General features: G+C 39.4%; 2 protein-coding genes across 2 annotated transcripts in view; both read right to left on the bottom strand.

Annotated features, from left to right (window-relative positions):
* The window catches only part of ano10b (anoctamin 10b), a gene marked incomplete at its 3' end in the record, with an annotated part of 15,404 nt that extends 13,841 nt beyond the window's left edge, over positions 1–1,563 (bottom strand). Inside the window, exons 1-2 of the mRNA XM_008286537.1 lie at positions 1,497–1,563; positions 1,331–1,400 (exon numbers count right to left, since the gene is read on the bottom strand). The remainder of the gene's footprint in view (positions 1–1,330; positions 1,401–1,496) is intronic.
* Positions 1,564–3,278: 1,715 nt separating this feature from the next.
* The window catches only part of fa2h (fatty acid 2-hydroxylase), a 66,538-nt gene continuing 44,661 nt past the window's right edge, over positions 3,279–25,155 (bottom strand). Inside the window, exons 3-7 of the mRNA XM_008286535.1 lie at positions 11,855–11,997; positions 10,267–10,367; positions 8,951–9,123; positions 6,548–6,800; positions 3,279–5,198 (exon numbers count right to left, since the gene is read on the bottom strand). Coding sequence (XP_008284757.1) covers positions 5,131–5,198; positions 6,548–6,800; positions 8,951–9,123; positions 10,267–10,367; positions 11,855–11,997 — 738 coding nt within the window. The 3' untranslated portion in view covers positions 3,279–5,130. The remainder of the gene's footprint in view (positions 5,199–6,547; positions 6,801–8,950; positions 9,124–10,266; positions 10,368–11,854; positions 11,998–25,155) is intronic.

Genomic DNA, 25,155 nt, shown 5'->3' with positions numbered 1-25,155 from the left:
ATTTATGGAGTAGTGAGAGCCTCAAATTACAAAAACAAATCAATAAAAGAACAATAAAATAAAAGCATAAATTAGAAAGAAGAATAGATTATAAATTAAATAAAAAATAAATAATGTGGCAATATTATTCAAAAATGAATCCATAAAAGAAAAGGCTAATAAAAGTAGTAATATAAAGATAAATAAATAAAATAGTTACATTTTTAATATATTTTTTATTTACTTTATTTTTTTATTTTTTAAAACTTTTTATTCTCTGCGTTCTTAAGAGGTTAAATACATATTTTTTCTTTCAAATTATGGCAGTTTTAAAAATGAAATAATCATATTCTTTGCTGATTTAAATACAATAAAATAGTGTGATTTTAAAGTCAAAGGTTATTTACAGTTTGGGCTTCTTTTTATGGTCAACATAAAGATTAATATTTATTTTCTGTGGTTTTACTAGATATTATCTGTAATTTAATAAAATAGGGAAAATCTGTAAAACAACAGTATATTGCTCAAAACAATCACAGTTAAAAACTGTTAATTAACATTTATCTTCTTACAGTTTCGTTGATTTTATCTTTGTGATGCTTTTTGCTACAATCTTCAAATCGCTCACAATAAACAAGCAGCTACTAAAGCTGATTAAATGTCATATTTAGTTAATTTATATTTAGTTTAGGACCAAATATCTGTAGAACTTGTGACATCCCATCAGTCTGAGCTTCTTTTCAGAGTTAATTATCAGATGTAAACATGTCAGACTGTGACTGTCAGAGCAGCTGAACGCTGAGCAGCAGCAGCTCAGACTCTCACTTCTCTGCTTGTTTGTACTTGACAGTGTTGGTTAAAACCACAGAGCAGTTAGACTTTGTGGCAACTTTTAGGATTTACTGGAAGCTTTCTTCACTTTTTAGGAGTTAAGAAACACTCGACTGAGTTCAGCTCAGTGTCATAACCGGGCTGTTTGCATTTTACAACTTGACTGATGAGTAAACTTTAGTTGGTGAGCGAGAAGCCGGAGCTCATTTTCCTGTTTAAAGTTCTGCTTAAAGCCTTCCTGCTGCATCGCCTGCATGTGAGACTGCAGCAGTTCTCATCCTTAGTCCTGCATTTGCATGTTTTATTAGCAGCATCAGATTAAGGTTGTGGAGCTGCTGCTGCTGGTGAACCTGTGAGGCTGGACTTTCAGTTTCCTGCTGCAGCTTTCACTCATGAACCTGAAGCAAACGTTTCAGGAACCTGCTGCTGTGGAGAAACCAGACCAAAGAGTGTCGTCCTGTTGGGACAAAGTTGTGCAGCAGCAGCCTGGACACACAGCATGAGTCAGGAAATACAGCACCTGGCTGGGCGTGGATGTGCGAGGAGGTTCTGAGGTTCTCCGGTCCTATGAGCAGAACCCGTCAGAGCTCCTGGAGGGACACACACACACACACACACACACACACGGAGGAACATGAACAATGTGTGGAACATAAACAGAGCAGGAAGTGCAGGGCGACACTCACCAGCCTCATGAGCTTCCTCCAGCACTGGGCCTGTTTGTGTGAGCGCTGCAGGAATGCGGAGGAACCTCCAGAGCTGCAGGGCGTGGAGGCCGTCCGGTTCTGCTCAGGCTCCTCCTGCTGCCGCTCAGCCACTGGGTCCTAATGCACCAACACTGCTGCTGCTGCTGCCAGAGAACATTCCCACAATGCTCACAGAGCGCCTCAAGGATGTTTCAAATACGGCTCCTGCAAGGTTTTTGCACAATGTTGTCAGATTATTTTACACAAGTACAAGACAACGTTAAAAAAATGCTCTCCAGATGTTGTTAAATCCTCAGATGACGGATTATTTTTAAAAATAAAACGTCGCTGGAGTTTGTTTTAGGTTCAGTAGAGCCTCAAGGAGGTTAAGAGGTTAAGGGGCTATTACAGGGATCATACTAGTCGCCAAAACAGGTTGTTTTCAGACCTTTACATCTGCGTTTACACTTTGTTTTGATTATTTTAATTCTTGAGCGAGCAGGAAACGTTCCCACAACACCTTCTACACGTTCTATTTATGTTCTCAAGAAGACGTTTTAATGAAAAGTTCAAAAGGTCGAAGAATAATGTTCATATAAATGAAGGGAGAAGAGATGTCATGCGTTGTGCTCTTTGTAAATATTGTTTTGTGGGCTTGTTGTTGAAAATCTGACCTCATTTTACCGTTTTGATATTTGCTTTTTTCTTTAAAAACGTTTCTGATGATTCCCCTCCTACATGAGCTTATTGCTGCAACGCCAGAAAAAGAAAACGGATGTTTTACATTCTAATATCATAAAAGATGTTTTTCTACATGATAACGAGACGTGTTCACTTCATAACTACATGTTTTATGTTTGTTGGTTTTACGGCTTGTTTGTTTTTAGTTTTTTTAATCTATAGTTTTAATATGAGAGCATCGAGTGAATTTCGTTGTACGATGTACGGCGACAATAAAAGTGATCTGATTGATAACAAAATGTTTTTGTAATTATGACACAAACTTATTATCTCATAAAACTGTGAGAAAAATAACCTATTAAAGTCAAGTGACAAAGTGAAGTTAAAGTGAAGCAACATTTTAGCTGATGTCACACAATAATAAACTAATTTATCAGATTTTATCAGAAATTCTACAAAACAGGAGAAAATCTGGGAAACAACAATAATCTCTGCTGTTTTAAATACGGTTTTAAAAAAAATTGTGTAGCTTCACAATAGAACGCCGTAAGTGATTTACTGTTTATATAAATCCTTTTTTTTTTTTTTTTTTTTAAATGCAGACATTATTTACAGTTGTGGCCTGTTGTTATGATTAAAAATAATTTTTAGTCATTTCACAAGTTATCATTTATAATTTAAGAAACAAGGAAAATTTGTAAATTGTTTAAAAAAATATATATTTTCCCAGAGCAGACATACACAAGCAGCAGTGGTTGTGCAAAGTTATATATATATATATTTTTTCCACATTTCAGCACCAATATTCATCTAAAAACATCCCAGAAAGTCTTTTGTGTGCATTTATTAAAAAGCTTGAATTGGTAAAGACTTGTCAAAATAAATAAATTGATGCTAAACAGCTTTTCGCACTTTCAAGTTGGGTGATTACTGCCTTCTGTATTTATCAAAAAACTTAAGTTTAAAGGATGATTTAGTAATTGAATTGTGGATCCTCCATTTCCCACGATGCACCCTGTCGCCCCCTGGTGGCCAGAGGCTGTTCAACACTGTCTTTAAAATCTAAACGGTGGAAACACAAACCACAGGACGAGCCCAGCGTCAGAAATATACAGACATTTATTTACAAACACGTTTGCATTTGCATAGACATTTAAAATTCCAAAATATAGTTATTAGATATTTAAGTAAACAGATTTAGGAAAACGTTATTTCATCTCTTTTTACGTCGTCATTTAGCACAAAAGGAAAAAAAAGTCGTCTGGTGTCGGAATCAGAGCTGCTGTTTCCATCTTTAAATACACATAAATAGGACCCGGCAGGTGGAATCATTTCACTTCAACGAGCAGCCGTCGACAATCACATCGTCATTAGTTTGGTCTCCGACGTCATTACAAGCATCAAAAATAGAGATTTGACTTTATTTTTTTTTGGTTCTTTCTGGAAACAAAAACAAAACATTTCATAATCAACATATCAAAGTGTTTTTTTGTTGTTTTTTAATATTAAGGGATATCTGTAGACAACATGACACATTTGGAATTTCGCTCAACCCAGCAAGCCCTGTTTAACCTTTTATATTAGATTTGGTCACAAAAATCTTTGAACATTAACCTGAAGACTTCATCATTATTGCTGCATTGACAGAGAAAGCAAACAGAGTTTTCTCTTCTTCACAAGAGTCGGATTTTGCACGTTATTCAACATTCAGGTGAGACTACATGAATATACACACACATGTATATATGATGATGTAAATCTGTATTCAAGCTAGAAAATAGAACATGATTTAGATTTTTCCTCTCTGTGCTCTAGTTATTTGTGTAAAAAGTAAGTTTTGTTCTGCGTTTGGGTGTTGTTGTTTTTTTAGGAGGAGACGTTTTTTTGTTGTTTTTTTGTTTTTTTTGTCTTCGAGGATCCGCCCGTCGCCATGGAGACCTCCTGCTGTCGAGTCAGACGCTGAGTCTTCATCCCGCGAGGATCGTCGGAGGCCGAGTACGATGTCTACAAACTTTTCTCGGCCTCCGACGTCCCCCCAGCAGGAGGCCCGACGGCCCGGGCTTCATGCCTCCAGCTCCGTCTCCTCCGTCGCCATGACAACGCCCCAAACTCCCATCATCCCTCGGATCTAAATCCATCCGAACATTGCATCCGCCATCGTCCTCTTCCTCTGCTTCTCTATATATCTGATCTCCTTCTGTACAAAACATCTTACAAAATGATCATTATTTTATTTTTACATCTTTGTCGTTTCATTAACGAGGAAAAAAAACAAACAAACATAACAACAGACTTGCAAAAATATATCTCCACAGTGTTGGTTTTTGTGTTTTTCCGAACAGTACGTCAGCACACTACAGTGTAATCTCGCCTCTGCAGCTTCGGAGGATAATTAATAAATTAACAAGTGAACCGGAAGGGTTTCCTGGAGACCGGAGGAGTCGGTCGACAGCAGCAGCAGCAGCAAAACAAAGAGGAACACAAGCTGTGACATGCAGGTAGAGATATTTCCTGAGTTTTTTCACACACAATCACACTTTCCATCACTGTTTTTGTCCTACATTCACCTACCTTCTATCACTTGCTTTTCCATCTACAACAGATTTTACATTCATGCACATTCATTCGGCTGTTAAAATCGTATTTTTCTTAATTATTACGTGAGTTTCGATGAGCCCTGCAGGTTTCTACGTTTCCCTCAAACGTGTGCACGTAATGCGTCTTCCTCTAAGTGGCGAAATCTTGGCAGGTGAAGGAGTTTGGTGGTTACAAATGGCACAGAGAGGCCTTTGGGGGAGGATCACGGTGAGTAAATAGTGCAGACCGGTTAGCGTGCGATTAGCTGCAGGGGCCCAGGAGAGTCTTGCTTGGTGTCGGGAGGCGAACAGAGCGTGTGGGTTGCTAAGGAGGAGGCTGATAAGTCCTGCCGCCCTTCAGCGGAGCCGTTCCAACGCTAGAACTTCTCATCGGGGATCACTGTGTTGAAGGGGTAATCCCAGAACGTGCTGGTGATGCCGAAGCCTGCACAGGAAACACAGAAAGTCATGCAAATGTGTAACTGCCTCACAACATGATGATGACAAAGGAACAGCAACAAACAGGCAGTTAGAGATTTGATTTGTCACTTTATTTACTTACTGTCATTAAATGCATCGATTCATTGATGTTTTTGTGCATGTTATAAAGAAAAGTAGCTAAAATACTCAGATTGTCGCCTCTTAAATGTGAATATTGTCTAATTTCTGACATTTTATAGAACAAAAGGTTCATTTAATCGATTCATTTTAGATGCAAAATCTATAATCATTTCATAAAATAGCAAAAATCTAATGTGATTGTGGCAAAGGAGTGAAAACAAACAGGTCAGTTCCAGATTTATTTAAAGCCAGTTACTTGTAACTTTACTCCAGTACTGTAATCTAGTACCATCTGGAGGTACTTTTACTTCACTTACTTCCATTTTATGCATCGATTCATTGATTTTTTGTGTAAGTTTTAAAGAAAAATAGTCCAACTTCTAAGCTTCTAGCCTCTTAAATGTGAATATTTTCTCATTTCTTTTATATTGTACATGGACACACAGATAATTCCATCTGGATTTTACGTGGAAAACATTTAATAATCTTCCAAAAATAATAAAACCTACAAGTACTGTGATCCAGTAACATTTCACGGTACTTTTACTTTACTTATTTCCATTTTATGCCGGTTTTGCGTTGATTTATTAGTTAGTTTTGAACTATTTTGATAACCGACAATCCGTTTGAGGAAGTTTTTAAGAAGAAAATCGTCAAAATTCTCTGATTCCAGCTTCTTAAATGTGAATATTTTCATTTTTAATTCCTCGTCTATGACAGCAAACTGAATATCTTTGCATTGTGCACAAAATATTTGTCATCTCATGCTTCGGGAAACACTGATCGACATTTTTCACCATTTTCTTACATTTTATGAACCAAAAAACGAACTTATTGGTCAATAAATAGTCTATAGATTGACTGATAATGGAGATAATTTCACATTTTACATTAATTTTACATTTCAGACGTGGTTATTGTGCCATACTGTATATTATACATGTAAACACAGATAAGTACATCTGGATTTTACATGGAAAACATTTAATAATCTTACAAAAATAACAAAATCCACAAGTACTTTAACCTAGTACCATTCTGGTTTTCTATTTTCTGGTTTCTCTTTGGATTGTGCACAAACCTTCTGTCATGTTGTGCTTCAGGAATCACTGATCAACATTGTCTAACATTTTATAGACCCAACAACTAACTGATTTATCAATAAACTAGTCAACGGATTAACCGATAACTTCACATTTCAGATGGTTTGTTCTCATGTGGCGGCGTCCTCACCTGCTCTCTGGTGCTCAAAGTGGTGTTTGACGTGATACGCCTTCAGGCCGTACATGTACGAGCCTCTCTTTGGTGAGCCGTAGTGCAGGTAGTAGTGGATCATGTCGTACACGACGTAGCCGCAGAGGCCTCCGACGAACACCGACGCCCCGAGGATCTCCGGCAGCGTGTTGCGGAGGAGCACGTAGAAGCCTCCCACCACGATGGAGGCCAGGCCGGGAGGGAAGACCAGCCGGGAGCCGTCGAACGGAGACTGTTGGAAACACGAGTTTATGATGATGGTCAGGATTTACTGACAATCACTGATGTCACTAAAGCTACTTGGAAAACTTGAGGTAGCAGCTTCACATTTTTAGCCGTTGTCCCGTCACTTTTGTCTTCACTGTCATTTTTGGCTGCAACATAAAATCCTGCAGCTCAGTGGAAACAGAACAACCAGGACTAGGACTCAGGAACGTCTTCTGTTCAGTACGACACAGTTAGAATGCCAAAAAAAGATCAAGAGTTGAATAAAAACCTGCAATCAGCCCGTACAGCATGTGTATTTTGGGAAAATACATGCTGCAGTTTAGTCGAAAAGATGATTTTGTTGAAATTTCACAATTTTAAGGTCAGATTTGGTTAAATTTCGGCGCATCATGGATGAGTAGCTGAAGGTAACAGTTTCTGGCTCTGTTAAATGACGTGATTTTCTAAAGACGACGCTCAAACCCAGCGGTGGGCTGCAGGACTCAGACAGTTAATGAACCCGTTTTCGACAAAATAAAATCCCTGAAGTCCTTTTTGATGCCTGAGGTTTAAAGTCAAGTGATTTTGATGAAATATTACAAGTTTTAGATGTGATTACGCTTCTGGACATCACGGATTGTCAGAAAGTTAAAAATCTGTCACTTTCTTGCTGATAAATGCTGGAATTTTAGTGATTTGTTTTTGTTTCGAGACGAGATATCTGCTTTTCCTGCAGTTCAGCAGAAACGTTGTGCACTTACGGCTTCTCAGTCGCACCGAGGAGCTCAGAAACTTTAGTTTTTTAAAGAATCTGCTGCAAACAGATGCATTTTTAAACGAGAGACATCAGTATAGCAGCCACACATGATTAGTTCAAAGTGTAATGTGGGTGATTTTCTTCAAGATAACTTGTTTTGAACCCTCTGGAAGGTTTTGGGGTTCACAAGGTTAAAGGAGAAGCATCACCACAGCGTCTGTCATCAGTTAAATCGTATAAATACACAAACAAATGTAAGTAGAATCCAGAATCTTGAACTGACACGTCAAAGCATCGACTTTGAGGCAGAAGCACTTATTCAGATTAAGTAAATATATTGGATTTAGATCTTAGACAAAACTTAAATGCTAATTTCAGAAGCCTGAAATGAATTTACAGGTTCTGTTTGAAAATGGCTGAAAACACTCTGAACCCTGAAACCCACCAGTAGGTTTAAGAGGCAGGACGTCTGTAACTGAAAGAAGAAAAAAAATCACCCACATTTCATAATTTATCAGCAGGAAACTGTTGAACGTTTCAGCAGTTCATCGACTAGTCATCTGTGATGTGCTGCTCAGTGAGGAAACAACCGAATCTAAACCTACAATGTTGATATTTCATTAAAAATTTAACACGTCTCTGTTAAAAAAAATCACCAAAAATGAACCGTTTGCTCCATCAAGATTCCGTAAAAAACTAAAAATTCTGCGTTACCCGACAGAACCAGGAAGCCATCAGAGACTCAGCTGTGACCAGCAGTCACATGACAGGAATTCGTGAACTTTTCAGCTGAACTGCAGGAAGTGTTTACACGGAGACGAGTGCAGAAACTAATTAAAAACCTAAATAGTCAAATATTTACAGCGAGTACGGCCACCATTCTGTTTCCAGTGTTGGTAACACCTTTGGCAATTTAAAAAATGTTGTGCATCTTGAGTCCAGGTGTGTAGATTTTAATAAAATACATTTTTTAAAGAAATTCCAGTTGCATTTTTCTCTTGTTAATGATTTATGGCATTATAACTGTGTCATACTGCAGATTCTGAGTTCCCTCTTCTTCTGGTTGTTCTGTTCCCATAGAGCTTCAGGACTTTATACTACAGTGAAAAATGAGTCCACAGTGAGGAAAAATGTGACAGGAGCAACAAATAAATCAAGCACTGTGCGCTCCTGTTATTTCTTAAATCCCTAAATCATATTATTTGTTAAAACTCTTCTTCCAGCTGCAGCCTTTTTTCTCTACATGTCGGTCTGAAGTCATTCTGGATCACGAGTTCAGATAAAAACACACGTGCTGCTGATCAAACTCTGATCCAGGTCAGAGGAGTTAATATTGAAACTAAAACAAAGGAAGAGGGAACCGCTCATAACAAGCCATATAAAGCTATAAAGCGGACGGCCTCGGCGCCGCTCGGTACCTTGTGGTGCTGTCCGTGCAGGAGGAAGTGCAGCATGATGAGGTAGTAGTTATGGGCCGGAGGTCTCATGTGAAAGATGAAGCGGTGGATGCAGTACTCGATGAAGGACCACAAGAACCAGCCGAGCAGAAACAGCGGCACGAACATGTACTTATGGACCGGGATGGAGAAGTCTGAGGACACATGCAGACGGCCGCACATGCAATAAGCACAGATGTAGCTCCAGCACTGGTTACTACACTTCATGCTTGTGTCTTCCTTGTGCAATTTTTACATTTAATGCTTCTGTGTTTTGAGGACACGTCTTCTACTCGTGTTTATTCTTTCTAATATAAAACTTCTAACATGAGCAGTTTTCTCTCAGAGACCAATAAAAATCCTTCTGACTCTGATACGATGTGATGATGTGATGACAACAAACATGCTGCGTGATCTCATGCACGAAAATGCAGATGAAACACAAATTCAGTTTCCTTAAAAAGCCCAAAAACCTGCTTAAGTACAAAATTAAGTTTCTAAAAAGGTCAACGCTCAACAGTCCTCAACATCTGAAACCAGCAAATTATTATAAAGTAATTATCTACAATTAATATGTTCATTTGTAACGAATCAACTGCAAATTATGAAATTATATATAGAATTAAATTATATTAAATTAATATATCAAACTACATAAAATGAAGTAGTAATTAATTTATCATTTATAATAATAATAAATATATTTTTTATCCCATCTAAAGTACATGAATCAACTAATTGTTGCAGCTGTAAAAAAAAAAAAGTTTTGTATTAAATTATATTAAATAATAATTTTAGATTCTATTAAACTATTCAAAATTAGTTTAGAATTCATTTATAATTTATAATCAATTTTCCAACAAAAGTGAATGAACCAGCTAATTAAAAAAATACAATAAAATAAAAATTAAATAAATGTAAAAAATCAGTTTTAATTGATTTTCTTCTATTTTTTCAGGATCCAGGTGACGTTATTGACTTATAATAATTGTACTTTATTTTGTTCAAGCTGTTTTGTTTTTTTTTTTTTTAAATCATATTTTCCATAATCTAAGCAGCATTCTGGTACAACAGATATTAACCTACATTTAAAAAAAGTCCTCAATACAACTAAAACATCAACGTGTCACATCTGGTTTGTTTTTGCTGCGTTTTCCTGCAAACTTGAACCAAAACACCCACAGATGCACATAAAGTTCTGCTTTACTTTATCAGGAGGAAGCTTTACCTTCTATAAATGATGAATATGATATTTGCTGCATGCAGACGGCTGTGGTTTTATCCTGTGAGTGAGTTACCTGACGTGAGCTCTATCCTGGTGGTGCCCTGTGCCAGCGAGGTGTAGCAGAACCAGCTGAGATAGAACACGATGGGGAGCCACACCACCGGAACCCAGTACCTGCAAGCACAGAGCAGCTCGCTCACCATCTTCATCCGCTAATATCAATAAATGTCACGTTTTGCTGCCACTTTCTGCTGCGTCATGTGCAGCAGGATGGAGGCCAGAGATAAGAGCGACGGAGTGGAAGTGAAACAGCAGAAAACAGTCAAACCACCTGACGGCTGCTGCAGTTCGTTAAAACTGCATTTAAGAGAGTCTGAGATGGAAGGTTATGTATTATTTAACAGAAAGTTGTTTTCTTTCTTTAAATTAATCAGCCAGAAACTGTAAAAACACAAAGAATATTAAAAATACGAGCCATGAAAACAGAGAGAATCATCGTATTTTAAACTTTTAATCTGTGATGTGCTGAAATTTTAACAAATCTGAGTTTTAAATTGTGCTAATTATCATTTTCAGTAACTACAAACTGTAAAAAAAAGAGGGAAAAAAACGGCTTCAGCTGAAAGTCACAAAAGATTGAGGATTTTTCAGCAGAACTGCAGCCAGTCGGTACACAAAGCAGACATCTCGTCTTTAAACAACAACAATCCCCAATACTCCACATCTATCAGCCTGGAAAGTCAGATTTTTACCTTTCCAGTCCTTGAAGTGCTCATCGGCAACATCAAGAAACTTAAATAGAAGCTTAAGCTCGCTGTACTTTACCCAAATTGCTTTGTTCTCAAACTCAAACGTCAAAACGGAGATTATTTGTGGTTTAAAAACAGAAAAAACTTTAGAAAATCAGGGCTTTTATTAGAAACTGTAAAAACTCATAGAATCCAACAGGTTTTGATCTCCTCATCTGTGACGAGAGCTTTAGTCGAGAAAACGAACCAAATCTAAGCTTGAAATCTTGATATTTTCGGCTGAACTGCAGCCAGAGAGGAGACGCATTTAGAACAAACTTTAAATCTAAGTATTAACACGTTCATAATATGTAGAACTAACGTTATTTTTTTCTAGGCATCATTCACAGCTACTTGGACAAAATGTTGTAAATGTTGCTTCCAGTTTTGTTTTTTGTTTTACTTTTTGGAAACATACAATCAAATAACTTTTCTTTTTTTGGTGTCATACTGCACAAAAAACCCCCATTTAATTTAAAAATGTAAAAGATCTTCTATGGTCTTGTACAGACCTTCCCTTTATTTCCCAGTATTGGTACCACTTTTGGGCACTTATATAATAAATAGGCACATAAATGCTACTGTCGTTTCTCTTTTTTGTGATTATATTGCACAAATTACACACGTCGGAGTTCTCTCTCCTTCATTGTTGTTTCCACAGAGTGCTGCAGTGACAACGGGAGGAAAGATGTGACAGAAGCAAAAAAAAAAAGAAGGAGTCACTCAGAGTTTAGGGGCTTAATTGTTCAGAAGACATTCGTCACGTTTATCCTGGAGCCTGGTGATGATTTTTCACTTGAAACTTTGTTGAAACTGCAGGGCCAGATGTGCAATACTTGAACACTGAGGGTGACAGAGAGGCTCCGGTCCTACCAGGAGGTTTTGGTGCTGGCCTCCATGAAGGGGTTTCCAAACAGCCTGATGGGCCGGTCGACCGGCTGGTGAACCCAGGCGTCGTACTTCTCCCCGAGGTGCCCCACCTGCCAGGCCAGCGGCTTGGTCCAGTCAACCAGATCCTGCAGATGAACAAGACATCGGTTAAACACCTTCTGCACCGTGGACACAACACACAGAGACGAGGAGTGTTCGTTGAGTCCAGCAGGTGGCAGCACAGAGTTAAAAAACAAACGCTGGGCTCGAACCAGGAAGTGTCCGAATGTGGAGCGTCGGTGTGTACATGAGCGTCCGCAGGTTCCCTCACTGAGTTATTGCCACAATTAAAGCTCTCCATCGAGTCCAAAGGCCAGGAGCTGCTTTTATAAGCTCCTAACAGGATCCTCGTGGCCTCGGCTGCACGTGAGACGATCAGCTCTTCCCTCAGTGGTCAGTTCTGTGACGTCGACGCGTCCTGTCAGAACTTGAACTGGGTTTATGAGGATGAGGTGATGAGTTTACAGCAGCTCTAAAAGACGCCATCTACTACGTGACACCGTTCGCTTTTTGCTGCCGAGGACTCTGGTTTCTGACGCAGACTAACATTCACCTGATTTACAGGTGATCACAGGTGGGACAGCGTCGATCACGAAGCTGTATTTGGACTCAGAGGACGACTCAGAGTGCAGCTGCTGTGTTTTACATCTTCATTCTCGCATCAACAGTCACATAAAAACCTCCCGTTACTGACGGTTCAGCATGTGACGCTTATCAAACACAGAACTTGAACTCTTATTACCTTTATAATCATTCATAGTCAGTCATAAAAGCAGGTTAATCTGTCTTTGATATATAAAAAAACACTTGTAGAGATGAGTGGACTGATTGAGCAGCATCTACGTGTCACATCCACAGCGGTTATTTTAGAAAAGGACACAAACCCAATGAAGCAGAACCAGAGATTTTGCTTCTTTTTTCTTCCCTGCCTTCATCTTCATGGTCAAAACCTACTTTATTATGATTTCCCCCCCAAAAGTTATCAAAAGCAGTCCAATTTGCAACTTGCAAAGGTTGAAGTTTAGGATTTGTGTTGGTCTGACTCTGGGCTTAAACTTTGGTTTTTCAATTTCAAGTCGTGACAGCGACACTTTCAATGATATTTTCTGCTCCATCACACTGTTTTAATCTATTATACCTTGAATAGTCAACTGAACGTAAATCAAATCGCAATATCTGTCAGAAAACATCCCAACTGGAACGACTTCAGCGGGACCTAAAGGTGTGCTACGCTAGCAGCGGCTAACGTAGCCACGAGATGCTAGCTCAAAGTGAGGTGAACAAGTGAACCATTTAGTCTTTAAGTTCAACTCAGAATGAGGAAATTCAGATTCACACAGTAAACACAAAGTGAAAAAGTGAAACTAACATATTTATATTTAGTACATGAGCTGATATACTGCAGGAAACGTCTTTTGTAGGAACTTTGCACACATAAATGTCTGCTTTGTCAAATACAGCAAACAGCGACAGACTCTCGCCTTTTCTTTCTGGCTAATCATCCTGCACGCTTTCATTGATATTTTGATTTTTTCACTCAGTTTCACTTCATTTTCGGTGTCCAGGTGGAACTCAGAAATGTTTTACAGTTATGATGTCACGTAGCATTAAAAAAAAAAGCATAAACTTAAGTTGAATTTCTTTAAATAATTATTGTACAGAAATTGAATAAGCTGGAATCAACATGTACAACTTATTTTTCAAGTGTCCACAGGTGTTTCTAATTCTAGCAAAAAAAACAGTGACTCTATATTATAAATATTTGGTTTATTTCCATATTTACATCCTCTCTGCTCTGTGAACACACTGCCTGCAGTTCAACCGAGTTTAACACAAAACTTCCTGATTTTTTGCCACGTTACTGTTGGACACAGCTGAGTCATAAATGGCTTCTTAGCTGCACAGAGAAACATAGAATTTTGTGTTTTTTGCAGAATCTGGACAAACCAAATGCTTTACATGTTATAGATATTTTACTACTTATGTTTTTAATTTGTTTCCATATCTGTCTGCTCCGTGCAAACACTGCCTGCAGTTCAGCCGAGTTTAGTACAAATAAGTTGTTGCTCTCGTCCGATCTAATTCTCATTCGTCTTACGTTTCATCGTCAGCCTTCTAGTTTAATCCGTTGTTTTTGTCGTCAGCAGGAACAGACGACCTGTGACGTTTTCAGAACTCTAAATCGGTCCAACCTAAAGAAGGCTGCAGGTTCAGTTTATTTAATCCAAGTGAGTAATCCACGTAATCCAAGTTTCCATCTATCCATCATCTATACACCGCTTAATCCTCACTAGGGTCGCAGGGGGGCTGGAGTCTATCCCAGCTGACTCAGGCCGAAGGCAGGAGACGCCCTGGACAGGTCACCAGTCTATCGTACTGTGGGAGGAAACCGGAGAACCCGGAGAGAACCCACGCTGCACGGGGAGAACATGCAAACCCCACGTAGAAAGATCCCGGGTGTCCTAACCGAGACACGAACCGGTGACCTTCTAGCTGCAAGGCGACGGTGCTAACCACCTTGCAGCCCTAATTCAAGTTTATAAGGTTTAAATTATTTAATAAAAAGAAAAGTGCAGCTTTTTGTGTTGGCTTAGAACCACTTTAGGCCAATCAGGCTGCAGGTAGAGTGAACTCAGGGCATCGCCGTCAACTGAGGTAATCTGGTTTTAGTGAAAAGAAAAATCTGCACATTATCTCCTTCCATAATCAAAGTCAAACTGAAAACACAACAGTGGAGTTACAAAATAAAATGAAGCAGAAACTACAACTGAGATCAGCCGCCGCCTTACGACAGATTCAATCTGACACCAAACTTTTCAAACTCGGTCAAGCAGGAAAAGTGCTGCAGCTGCTTTTCAGTAAACCTGAACGCTGAAACATTTCATCTTCACGAGGCTTCTAGTCTTGTGAAAGAAAAAAAAAAAGAAGTGAAATCATCTTGGTCACATGGTGCACACAGCGGGGCGGGAACTTCCACCGAACAACGGATGATTATCTTGGAATGTAATGGAAGATGTCACTAAAGCGCTATCATCAGCTTTATGATCGATAACTTACAGCTGAGACATTATGGTGTAGCTTACTGATACAGAACAATGAGGAGTCCTGATTAGATCACTGAGATTAGATTTGTCATGAACTTCAGCCATACGCGCCGCTTGATGTAATCATGATTAATAATTACAGAAAACCAGCACCGTGGCCGTTTGTTCTGCGCTGATGTTTCTGTTTTCGTCACTGGAAGGACAAGTTTTGCTGCAAAGTTAGCTCTGCACATTCGTCACAGGGATACATGAAGGATATTCTAGTTGATCTTGGTTCGTTTTAAACAGGTCGGAGGTCATCAAGCACCACATGAGTCTGTGTCGTGGTTCCTCCCTGCAACCGAAGTCAACCATAGTCATCAACCATAAACCTAATCTACAACACATTTTCTAACAAGCATGCAGAGAGTTTAGGTCTTTCGGAGCTTGTGGAGCCTCGGTACACCTTAAATTCTTCACACTACATCTCAGATCTTGCCCTATCGGAGGTCTACAGGTTCCTGAACACCTACAGGACATCAAGGAGCAGCCTGGATGCAAGTTCATTCTCAAATGCATTGCAGAGTTGTTCTCGTAGATCGGGGGTGTCCAATCCTGGTCCTCGAGGGGCCACAGTCCTGCATGTTTTAGATGTTCCCCTCTTCCAACACACCGGATTCAAATGATCAGCTCATCATCAAGCTCTGCAGAAGCCTGATAATGATCTTGATCATTTGAATCAGGTGTGTTGGAAGAGGGAAACATCTAAAACATGCAGGACTGTGGCCCTCGAGGACCAGGATTGGACACCCCTGTTGTGGATTAATCGTAGCAACTGGACTTGCTTGAGTTCCTTGAAGACGTTTCACCTCTCATCCAAGAGGCTTCATCAGTTATGACCGACTAGTTGGGAGTTTCAGATACTTACATCCTGCTCCTTAAGGATATAAGTATCTGGAACGCCCAACTAGTCTTCAAGAAACTCAAGCAAGTCCAGTTGCTCTGATTAATCTACGAGAACAACCACGACCTGGATGACTGAGAATCTTCACAGACATGTTGCAGAGTTATTTCGTTTCATGTGCTCTGAATTGGTTTTTAATAACCTAAATGTTCCTGTAAGGGTGCAACATCTAGGACAAAGGTATAGAAATTCAGTCCTGTGACCAGTTTAGACTCACCAGTAAAGCCACCGTGCATGAGAGACCACAGAAAAGCCGCACAGGCACAGCGAGAACGTACAAACTCCACAGATGAAAAAACCCAAAGCTCAAACCTCAGAAAGTACAAACCGCGGCACGGCCTGTTTTTAGAGCAGCGCTGACGTCCTGTTTCACTCGTACCGCTGAACCACTTTCCATGATGTGTCTCAACATACATGAGAGTAGCTGAGATGTGTGTCCATGTACAGGAACGTTCTGTGTGACTAAATAAGCCTCGTGTGTTGTTTAATTCCAACATGGCAGCATCTCGTATCTCGTACAAAACATAGACCCCTATGCACGCCACTTCTTTCGGTCCTACCACTGAATCCACATCACCATTTTACTGACATTAGAGGCCCCAAAAGTTAACAAAAAGTTTACCCAAGACTGGACTTTTAGCAGGAAATTTGGATGCATTCATATTTAAACACACTTTAAGGAACTTTCTGGGGCCTCGATACCACCGTCAATTGGAAAGTTCTACACTTTCCCCCCAATTTCAAGGGTCAATAATTTAAAACTCACCCTGCACTAGAGCCGTTAAATGATTTAGACCTACTGGAAACAATTTTGTCTGTGTGCTCATCAAACGTCATGGCTGTGGGACTTAGAATCATGGAGATATCGGACGTCGAAATTACAGTGGCTGACGGGGGCAAATGACGTGCGTATACACAAACCAGATGCGTATGCATGAGTGCGTTGCACAAACAGAAACGTGCTGCAAAAAGAAACCGCTGCATATCAAGTCACACAACGGAAGTGCCCCAGGCCTCTAGGGGCAGTAGTGAGCTTTTCATCTGAGAGGCAGACAAGTAACGCAAGTTGAAGGAAAAGCTGTATGGATAAACATAAATAACAGAGATGGTAGTAAAACACCACTTCAGCACCCATATAATCACAGTGACTGAAAAGCTAAAGACCCTAGAGGCCTGGGGCACTTCCATTGTGTGACTGGATCTGCAGCGTTTTCCTTTTGCATGAATACATTCATGTCTATGCAGCTCGCTTGTGTACCGTCGTTTCTAAACTATAAGCTGTTACTTTTTCCACACGCTTTGAATGCTGCAGCTTAAACAACGATGAAGCTAATTTATGGATTTTTACGAATTTGCCTCGAGACCAAAGTGACGTTGAGAGCGACAACGACAGAGAGACTGAGGAAGTGACGAAGTGATTCTGAGGCTGTTCAACTCCGACACTGAAGACTTTAGTGGTTTTAGTGCAGGAGGAAGATGAAGATAGCGATCGATGACTTTTCATGCTAGGCTGCTGTAGTTTTTATTTTTTAACCAGCTGTGTTACAGGCGCTGTTCAGAAAAAAGCATTTATGTATTTGTGTGTGTTACTGGTACGCATTTAACTGAAAGTTTCAAAAATCTAGTAGTGGGTGTGGCTTGATTACAGGTGCACTCAATAGTCCGAAAAGTACGGTATATGCACGTCATTTGCCCCCATCGGCCGCTGTAGAAAATGTCTCTGAAAAGGTCAAACGAGCCCAAAATTACAAATATGCGATCACTCTGAGATGGTGACGCAGCACCGCAAATGTTGATTTTCCTGGAAAATATTAACAAGAATCATACAAAAGTCAACATTTACTCTGAAAACATCTCGTTACCGCGGCAGCAGGAAGGCGCACAAAGATGCCGGTTTCTGTATTTGACAATTAACTGATGACAAAAGGCCAAAAACAGGACTGACCACGTGCATTTGTGAAGACATGCCTCGCATACCTGAGCCCAGGAGAGACGTGGTGCAACACCAGCACACAAGCTGAATACCGGTGAGCCTGCTTCACCAGTCCGTCGACACTCACTAGTCTTTTGTTTTTAAATTAGCCTGCGGGGTAGACAAACACCGGACTCATGCCAACGCCTTGTAAATTTGAAATCGAACCACAATGTGAAGGGAGCATCAGAGGTTGAAGGATTTACCGCGAGAACCGAGCATGCTAAATGAAGATAAATGTGTGTTTTATAGCTGTGACAGGCTTTGAGTAGAGGCGCGGCGAAGGTGCGGTTTAAAAAGTTAACGGCGTCTTATTGAAGACTCGGGACGGACGGGTTGAGTCCGTCATCATCACATTGTTGCTCAGAGCTGGTATGTTCGGCCGACGGTGGAAAAACAACCACAACCTAAATGAATGAATGAGTCAGTGTGTTTGAGATTTCTACACTTAGAGGAACAAAACAAACACTTCAACACAACGTAGAAGCTCTGAGTCACAGCAGAAAACTGACAGAACTGTGAGATTACTGAAGAACTTTGAAATAGAAGATGATTTACTGTGAGCTATTAAATAGTTTGTTGGTAAACATGATTTATACTAAACCTTACATTGATGTTAATCCTCCAGTTAGCTTCAGGGTGGGTTTTTTTTTTTTTTGCTCCAGTGGCATTTTCCTCACTGTAGGCTCTTTTTTTACTCCAATATAAAAGTGTTTCTGCCTCTTTTTTTATCTAATTCTCTTCCCTATTATTTAACACACGTTGTCCCAAAAATTGCATACATTCAGATTCATTCTAAAACTACTGATATCCAGGCAGTTTCTCAGTGATTTTTTTATTTTTTATTTTTTTTAAATCTCAATATCGACCAAAATCCTCACCAAGATACTGTTTGTCCTTCTTGTCTGTCAAGATTTCTCTCCAAGCTCATGGTTTGTTTTAGCAAAAGTTAAAACGCAAAGCCTCAGTCATGTATTTTTGGCTCCTGTCGCTGCATTTTTTACTCACTGTGGACTCATTTTTCTCTGCAATATAAAGTCCTGCACCTCTATGGAAACAGAATAACCATGACTAGAAGTAGAGAACTCAAAAAATATGTTCTGTGCAATATGACACAATTATAATGCCACTTTTCATTAAAAAGCATAAACTAAAGTTGAATTTCTTTAATCAATTTTTTTTACAAAAATTGAAAAAACTAGAGTCAACATGTCCACAGATGTTACTAATACTGGCCAAATAAAACTCTATATTATTTCCACATTTATATCTTCTCTGCTCTGTGAACACACTGCCTGTAATTTAACCAGGTTTAGCACCAAAGTTCCTGATTTTTTGCCACGTCACTGTTGGACACAGCTGCGTCATAAATGGCTTCTCAGTTGCACAGAGAAACACAGAATTTTGTGTTTTTTGCAGAATCTGGACAAACCAAATGCTTTGCATGTTATAGATATTTTACTACTTATGTTTTTAATTTGTGTCCATATCTGTCTGCTCTTTGTAAACACTGTCTGTAGTTCAACTGAGATCAGTACAAAAAAGTTCCTGAATTTTTGCCACATAACTGTATGACACAGCTGAGTTAAAAATGTCTTCTCTGTTGCCCCTGGTAATGCAGAATTTTGTGTTTTTTGCAGAATCTGGATGGAGCAAATGGATTATTTTTGGCAATTTTTTAAACTGAGACACAGAATAAATCGATTTTGAGGAAATGTTGCGATTTTACGCTTGGATCTGGTCAGTTTTCACAACCAACTTACACGTCATGGATGCATTTAAGTTAAAAGTCGAGCAAGTCTTTCTGTTTTTACAGTTTCTGGCTCTGATAAATGGTTCAAACCCGCTGGGAGTTTTTGTGAATCACAGGTTTAAGGGGACAGTTTAGGATTTGGTTTAAAGTGTGAAGCAACACTATTGTTGTTTTGTCTTCTTTGTGTGTTTCTGCTTGTTTGCTCTGCAGTGTGAGAACCTCAGAGTCTGCAAACAAACAAGGCCGGTTTGGGATGGAGGCGGGGTGAACGACCTGCCGGCCGTCGGCTCTTCCTTCATCCCCGGTCACCCAAACACACTCGCATGTTTGCTCTCGTTCCCGTCTGCGGCGCAACGTAATCCTGCACGATTTCAACAGACACACAACACACCTTCTCCAGATCCACGGAGCTGCAGCGGCTGTACGGCGAGTCCTCGTCGTCCTCCGCCTTCGTCTTTCCTGCCGTCTTCCCGTCCGTCTGGTCGCTGGTTTTCGTCCTCTCTCTCAAAGTCTGCAAGAAAAACAAGACGGAAGTGTGAACATTGTGTTGTTTCTGCAAGACAGTAGCGTAGCAACATGCAGAAGTGAAAGAGAAATAGACAATCTAATGCACAAAGTAGAGTCTAATTTCCAATTCTGGCCTTTCTGCTGAAAGTAAAAGCTCCATCAACCAGTTCTACTAGTTATAGTGACCCGTTGTTAACCTCTACACCTCTCTGTGGCTCTACAACCGGCCTCCCTCGCCTTATTTCGGGCTAATCCATTAATCGCTGCTCTGACACTATGTGTGGCTTTAGCAAACCTGCTGCACAGGATTTTTGCAGCGGCTGACGTCGTGTTTTCTTTGCAAGAAATGATGCAAAAAGTCAAAACCGGATTGTTCTACCAGCCTTAAATGACAGATGAGGGTTCACATGATCCACACCAAATACCACACGGTGCACAAACAGAGTACGAGAGCACGATGGTCGTGTAAAAATCTGACTGTCCAACCAAACGATTCTCTGTAGATTCATTCGTGGTGCTGAGTATGAAGCTCGTGTGCACAGAGACACAGGAAATCAGTCTGTTAAACTCAATGTTTTTAAATCATTTTGATAGAAATCCATGAGAGGAACGTCTAATTTGTTTTTCTACAAAAAAAACCCTCTAATTTTATTTGTTTATATTGGATTTTTTATTAGATTAGGATGCAAAATGCAAATAAAAGGACATAAACCAACTTTTACAAGCTATAAAAGAGATCCACGTTATTTAATATTTACCAATTTTTCCAGTGCAATTATTACTTTTTACAGTTTTATGTTATTATATTATAACTTATTCCTTTATTTTACTTATTCTGTCTCAGTTTTTTTGCATTTCTTATGGTATATCATTTGTTTTTTTTAGGCAATATCTGGCACAATCATTTCCTCCGGGACTAATAAAGTTTTATTTTGTATTTATTTTTGCACATGTTTTTATGTTAAAGTACAGAAAACATCACGTCTCTTATTCGAGTGACTCTTATTGTGAAGGTCCACAGGAAGATCCTTTCTAAAAGTACACGTTCACCCGGCAAAATAAGGACAAAAACATTTTTAGGGAAGATTTTCACACCAAACTTCCAGCTTTTAGCCTGACAGACATTATCTGCCTGTAAACGTTCATTTTGGGTTGATATGTCTGATATTTTATTTCAAAATTAATAATGATGATGATGAAGTCATTGCTCATCCCAGAAACTGGGATGCAAATACATGATGCAAAGTTCGATGGTTTGATCATCTGAAGATAGAGCCAAAGTTAGTCAAAGATAAAATATGACAATGAACGAGTAGAAACTAGTTCAAGATGTGCAAACAGTGAAGAATTGATGCGGATCTGCACTGAAACGCATGAAAGAAGGGAAAGAAACATCCAGTGTGTTCTTAAAATGAGTCAACTGAAGGCGAAGTTGTAATTGTAAAATGACTATTGATGTACTTTTTGCAATAAAACTACAAAGTACAGTAAAATATTTCTCTGTTTGTCCTTTTGTCTGTGGCTAAACACTCAATATACACATTCTTGTAAGTTATTTAAGCTGATAGTGATCGTTTTTCATATAAAAATGCATTAAAATGGATGAAACCAACAAAAAAAGTCACATTTAAACTACTTTTTCCACTTTTTGCTCTGGTTTGATGGTTTATCTTCATGCAATTAGGTTTTAGAATTCAACTGACTGCCTTTTGATGAGTGTTTATTGGCGTTAAATCATGGATTTAGCTGCAAAGTCAAACCTCAGAGCAGCACTTTATTTGGTTTAAAGCCAAATTAAAAAGCAGAGTTTCACAACTTGAAGCCAAAAGGTTTCAACAAATGCTCTAATGCCTCCAACAGAGGCGTCAAAAAGACATTTAAACCAATAATCACCATTACTAGTAAGTTAATTATTGCTTTAATGACCCTGACGGCTGAAGTGTGATTCGCCGCCTCTGATTGGCTGCTGCTGCTGCTGCTGCACATCCCCACCAGTCCAGCAGTGAAATATTTATCAGGACGCAAGGTTTGTTGCTAACATCACGGCAGCAATCCAACACCTCCAGAGGCAACGTTACACCCCCATCCCCATTATCACATTGTGCTAAAACAAAAAAAAAAGAAACGGAAACAAAGGCGCCATTAAACCGTCTCCCTGAAACAATGGGTCTGATGCCGCCGCTGACGTCTGGAAACGCCACATCGATATTTCTTTAATCACATTTCTGACTGGAGGTGATCTTGCGTCAGAAGTAGCAGCACCTCCCCCTATGTAGTAATAATAAAACCAATATTAATGTGTATATTATATAATTATGTGCCGTGCTCCTCAATTAACTACAGTTTGATTTCGGTGTCGACACCTTCTGCTTTTAAAACAACACTAATCTTCCTATTTAATGTCCATTTGTGACCTCCGTGGAGGCAGCGCTCTCCGTTTGCTGCATTTATGACGGCAGCTATATGTTTGAGGTTGTTAGAACAGATAATGTAATATTATGTTCCAAATGCAAACGCAGAGGCTGTAAAACCGTCGCGCTGGTAACAATCTTTTGTGTCTGTGTGACTTTAATGACTAAGAATTCGTCTTTGAACAGGGAGTCACAGGCCTAAACAGTCCTTATTAACACTTTGTATGCCAAAAAAGGGATTTTATCTTTTAAAACAAACAAAGTAGCACCATTTATCAGAGGCAGAAACCATACAAATCATCAGGTTATCAAATTTCCGACGGTCCTTGAACTACTCATGTTCTACTACAACATGTTCTGTCAGAAAATTTACCCAAATCTCATCCTAAAAATTTTTATATTTAATCAAAATCAATTCATTTACATGTCTTGTCTGAAAAAATGGAAGAAATTATTTATTTACAACATCTACTAAAACAGAAAAGATCCGCCGAGTTCTCACTTTTTTCCGATCAGCTTAAAATCAAATTTCTTCAAAATCACTTTATTCTATGTCTCATCTAAAAATTCTCCAAAAATAAGCCGTTTGCTTTATCCAGATTCTGTAAAAAAAATAAAAATTCTGCTCTCTATAACCCAACTAATAAGCCATGAGTGACTGATTTGCCACCAACAGTCACATTACAAAAATTCTGGGATTTTTCCAGCTGAACTGCAGGCAGTGTTTCCACAGAGCAGAAAGGAAACAAGTATGAAAACCAAATAAAAGAGTAAATAGTAAAACATCCATTTGGAGTCTGGCTCCAGTATCGGCTGCATGGACACTTGGAAAAATGATACTGATTCCAGCTTTTTTCCAATTAAAATAAAATAAACAATCACATAAATTCAACTTTCATTCCTTCTTTTTTTAGGGTTTATGACATAATACCTGAGGTCTCTACTTCTATTCACGGTTGTTCTGTTTCCATAGAGATGCAGGACTTTACGTGGCACCAGGAGGTTTAAAGGGTTAACAGTCTTTATCAGTGCTATTGTTGGTGTTGTACAAATGTCGACAATTTATGGGACAACGTTCAAAACCTGAGAAAAAGAGCAGCAACCCTGAGTAACACCAACCAGCAGTAAAGAGAGAACCTACTATCACCTCCTTCCACTCAACAGTTTTTCATGCACACACACCAAAACAAGCAGCGATAGAGCTTTATGGCGCGAACACGCCCTCTGAATCAGCAGCGGCGGTGGTGGCGGCGGCCATGGCCTACGTGAGCCGACGCCATGTTTAACCAGCTCCACCTCGACCCACTTCTCCTAATGACATCTCAAAGGTGACAGTCGAGGTCCGGTGGCATCGTGGTGCGTTCAGGGGGGGCGTGGCCGCTATCGGGAGGGTAAACACATCACCAGATTGGGGGCTGAATCCTGTTTGGAAGCAGCTCTGGTTGCAGGAAATACACCTACTGACCGAGAATAAACAAATAAACGGACCACGTGGGGTTGTGAGGAGCCAAACAAAGAATAAGAGCAAACTACCAAAGCAGTACGACGACAACAAAATGCTTTTAATTAGCGTAGTGCTGCACTGAGGCTTAATAAGTTTAGAGGGTTTATGTTTTGCCTCTTTAAGGAGATCTCAGCTTAGAAAAGTTGTGATATTCCATCAAAATCTATTTATTCTGCACGTCTCATCTAAAAAAACATTAAAAAAAAGCAAAAAATAAATCATTTCTTCTACCCAGATTCTGCAAAAAACTCAAAATTCGGGCCTCTTCGGTGCAACAAAGAAGCTTTGAGTGACTCCAACCAACAGCCTCATGACAAAAGACTTTTCTGCTGAACTGCAGAAAAATAAAAGTAAATAGTGAAATATCTAGAATACAGTCGTCCTCAGATGTATTCATAACCTCCAGTTAAAGAAGGAATCACTGCTATCAGGTGTTTTCTGTAACTCTCAGTCAGACTTCTGCACCTGTTGACAGGTGTTTGGATTCACTGCTCATCAGCAAAGTGTGCTCATTTCTCCGGGACAGTTTTGTTTTTTAAATTATGCTTTTCAACCACAATTCAAAAACAATGTCTTATTTCACTACATTATAATTTAGCAAATTTTTATTTATTATTACTTTTTTCAGTTTCTAGTTATTTGAGTGACTGTTGTGAATTTTGCCTTTTCCTTAAAGGAAGAGGATGAATACATTTGAGGACGACTGGATGTAGAGTCACCATGTCTGATCTCGTCCAATAAAAAAAGCCGTCAGCAGGTATAAACTTGATTTATTAGCAAACAGGCTGCTTTAATTAACCAAATTCCTCATGATCTCAAAGAAAAAACAACTTTTACATCCAAATTAAGGAACTTTTCTGAGCTTACTTGATGCATTCTTGCACTATTCTGCACTATAAACGTCCTCTGCTTGCATTTTTGGTCTATTCCTGTTACAATAGAAGCTCTTTGTAGGTGACCGTCTACCACAAACTCATTCACACCTACGACTCGCCTGCAGCTGCCAGAAGTTCCTCAACAAACCGCAGCTCGACCACAAGCGCCGCCTCGCCTACGTGTGAACCAAAGAACTCGTCTGTAAAAGCAGTTTCTGGACACGTTTTGTGTTTT

The sequence above is a fragment of the Stegastes partitus genome, unplaced genomic scaffold, assembly GCF_000690725.1.
Source record: "Stegastes partitus isolate 25-593 unplaced genomic scaffold, Stegastes_partitus-1.0.2 Scaffold458, whole genome shotgun sequence".
Classification (NCBI taxonomy): Eukaryota; Metazoa; Chordata; class Actinopteri; family Pomacentridae; genus Stegastes; species Stegastes partitus.
The sequence above is the reverse complement of the archived record's forward strand: the minus strand, read 5'-3'. Positions and strand labels throughout refer to the sequence as shown.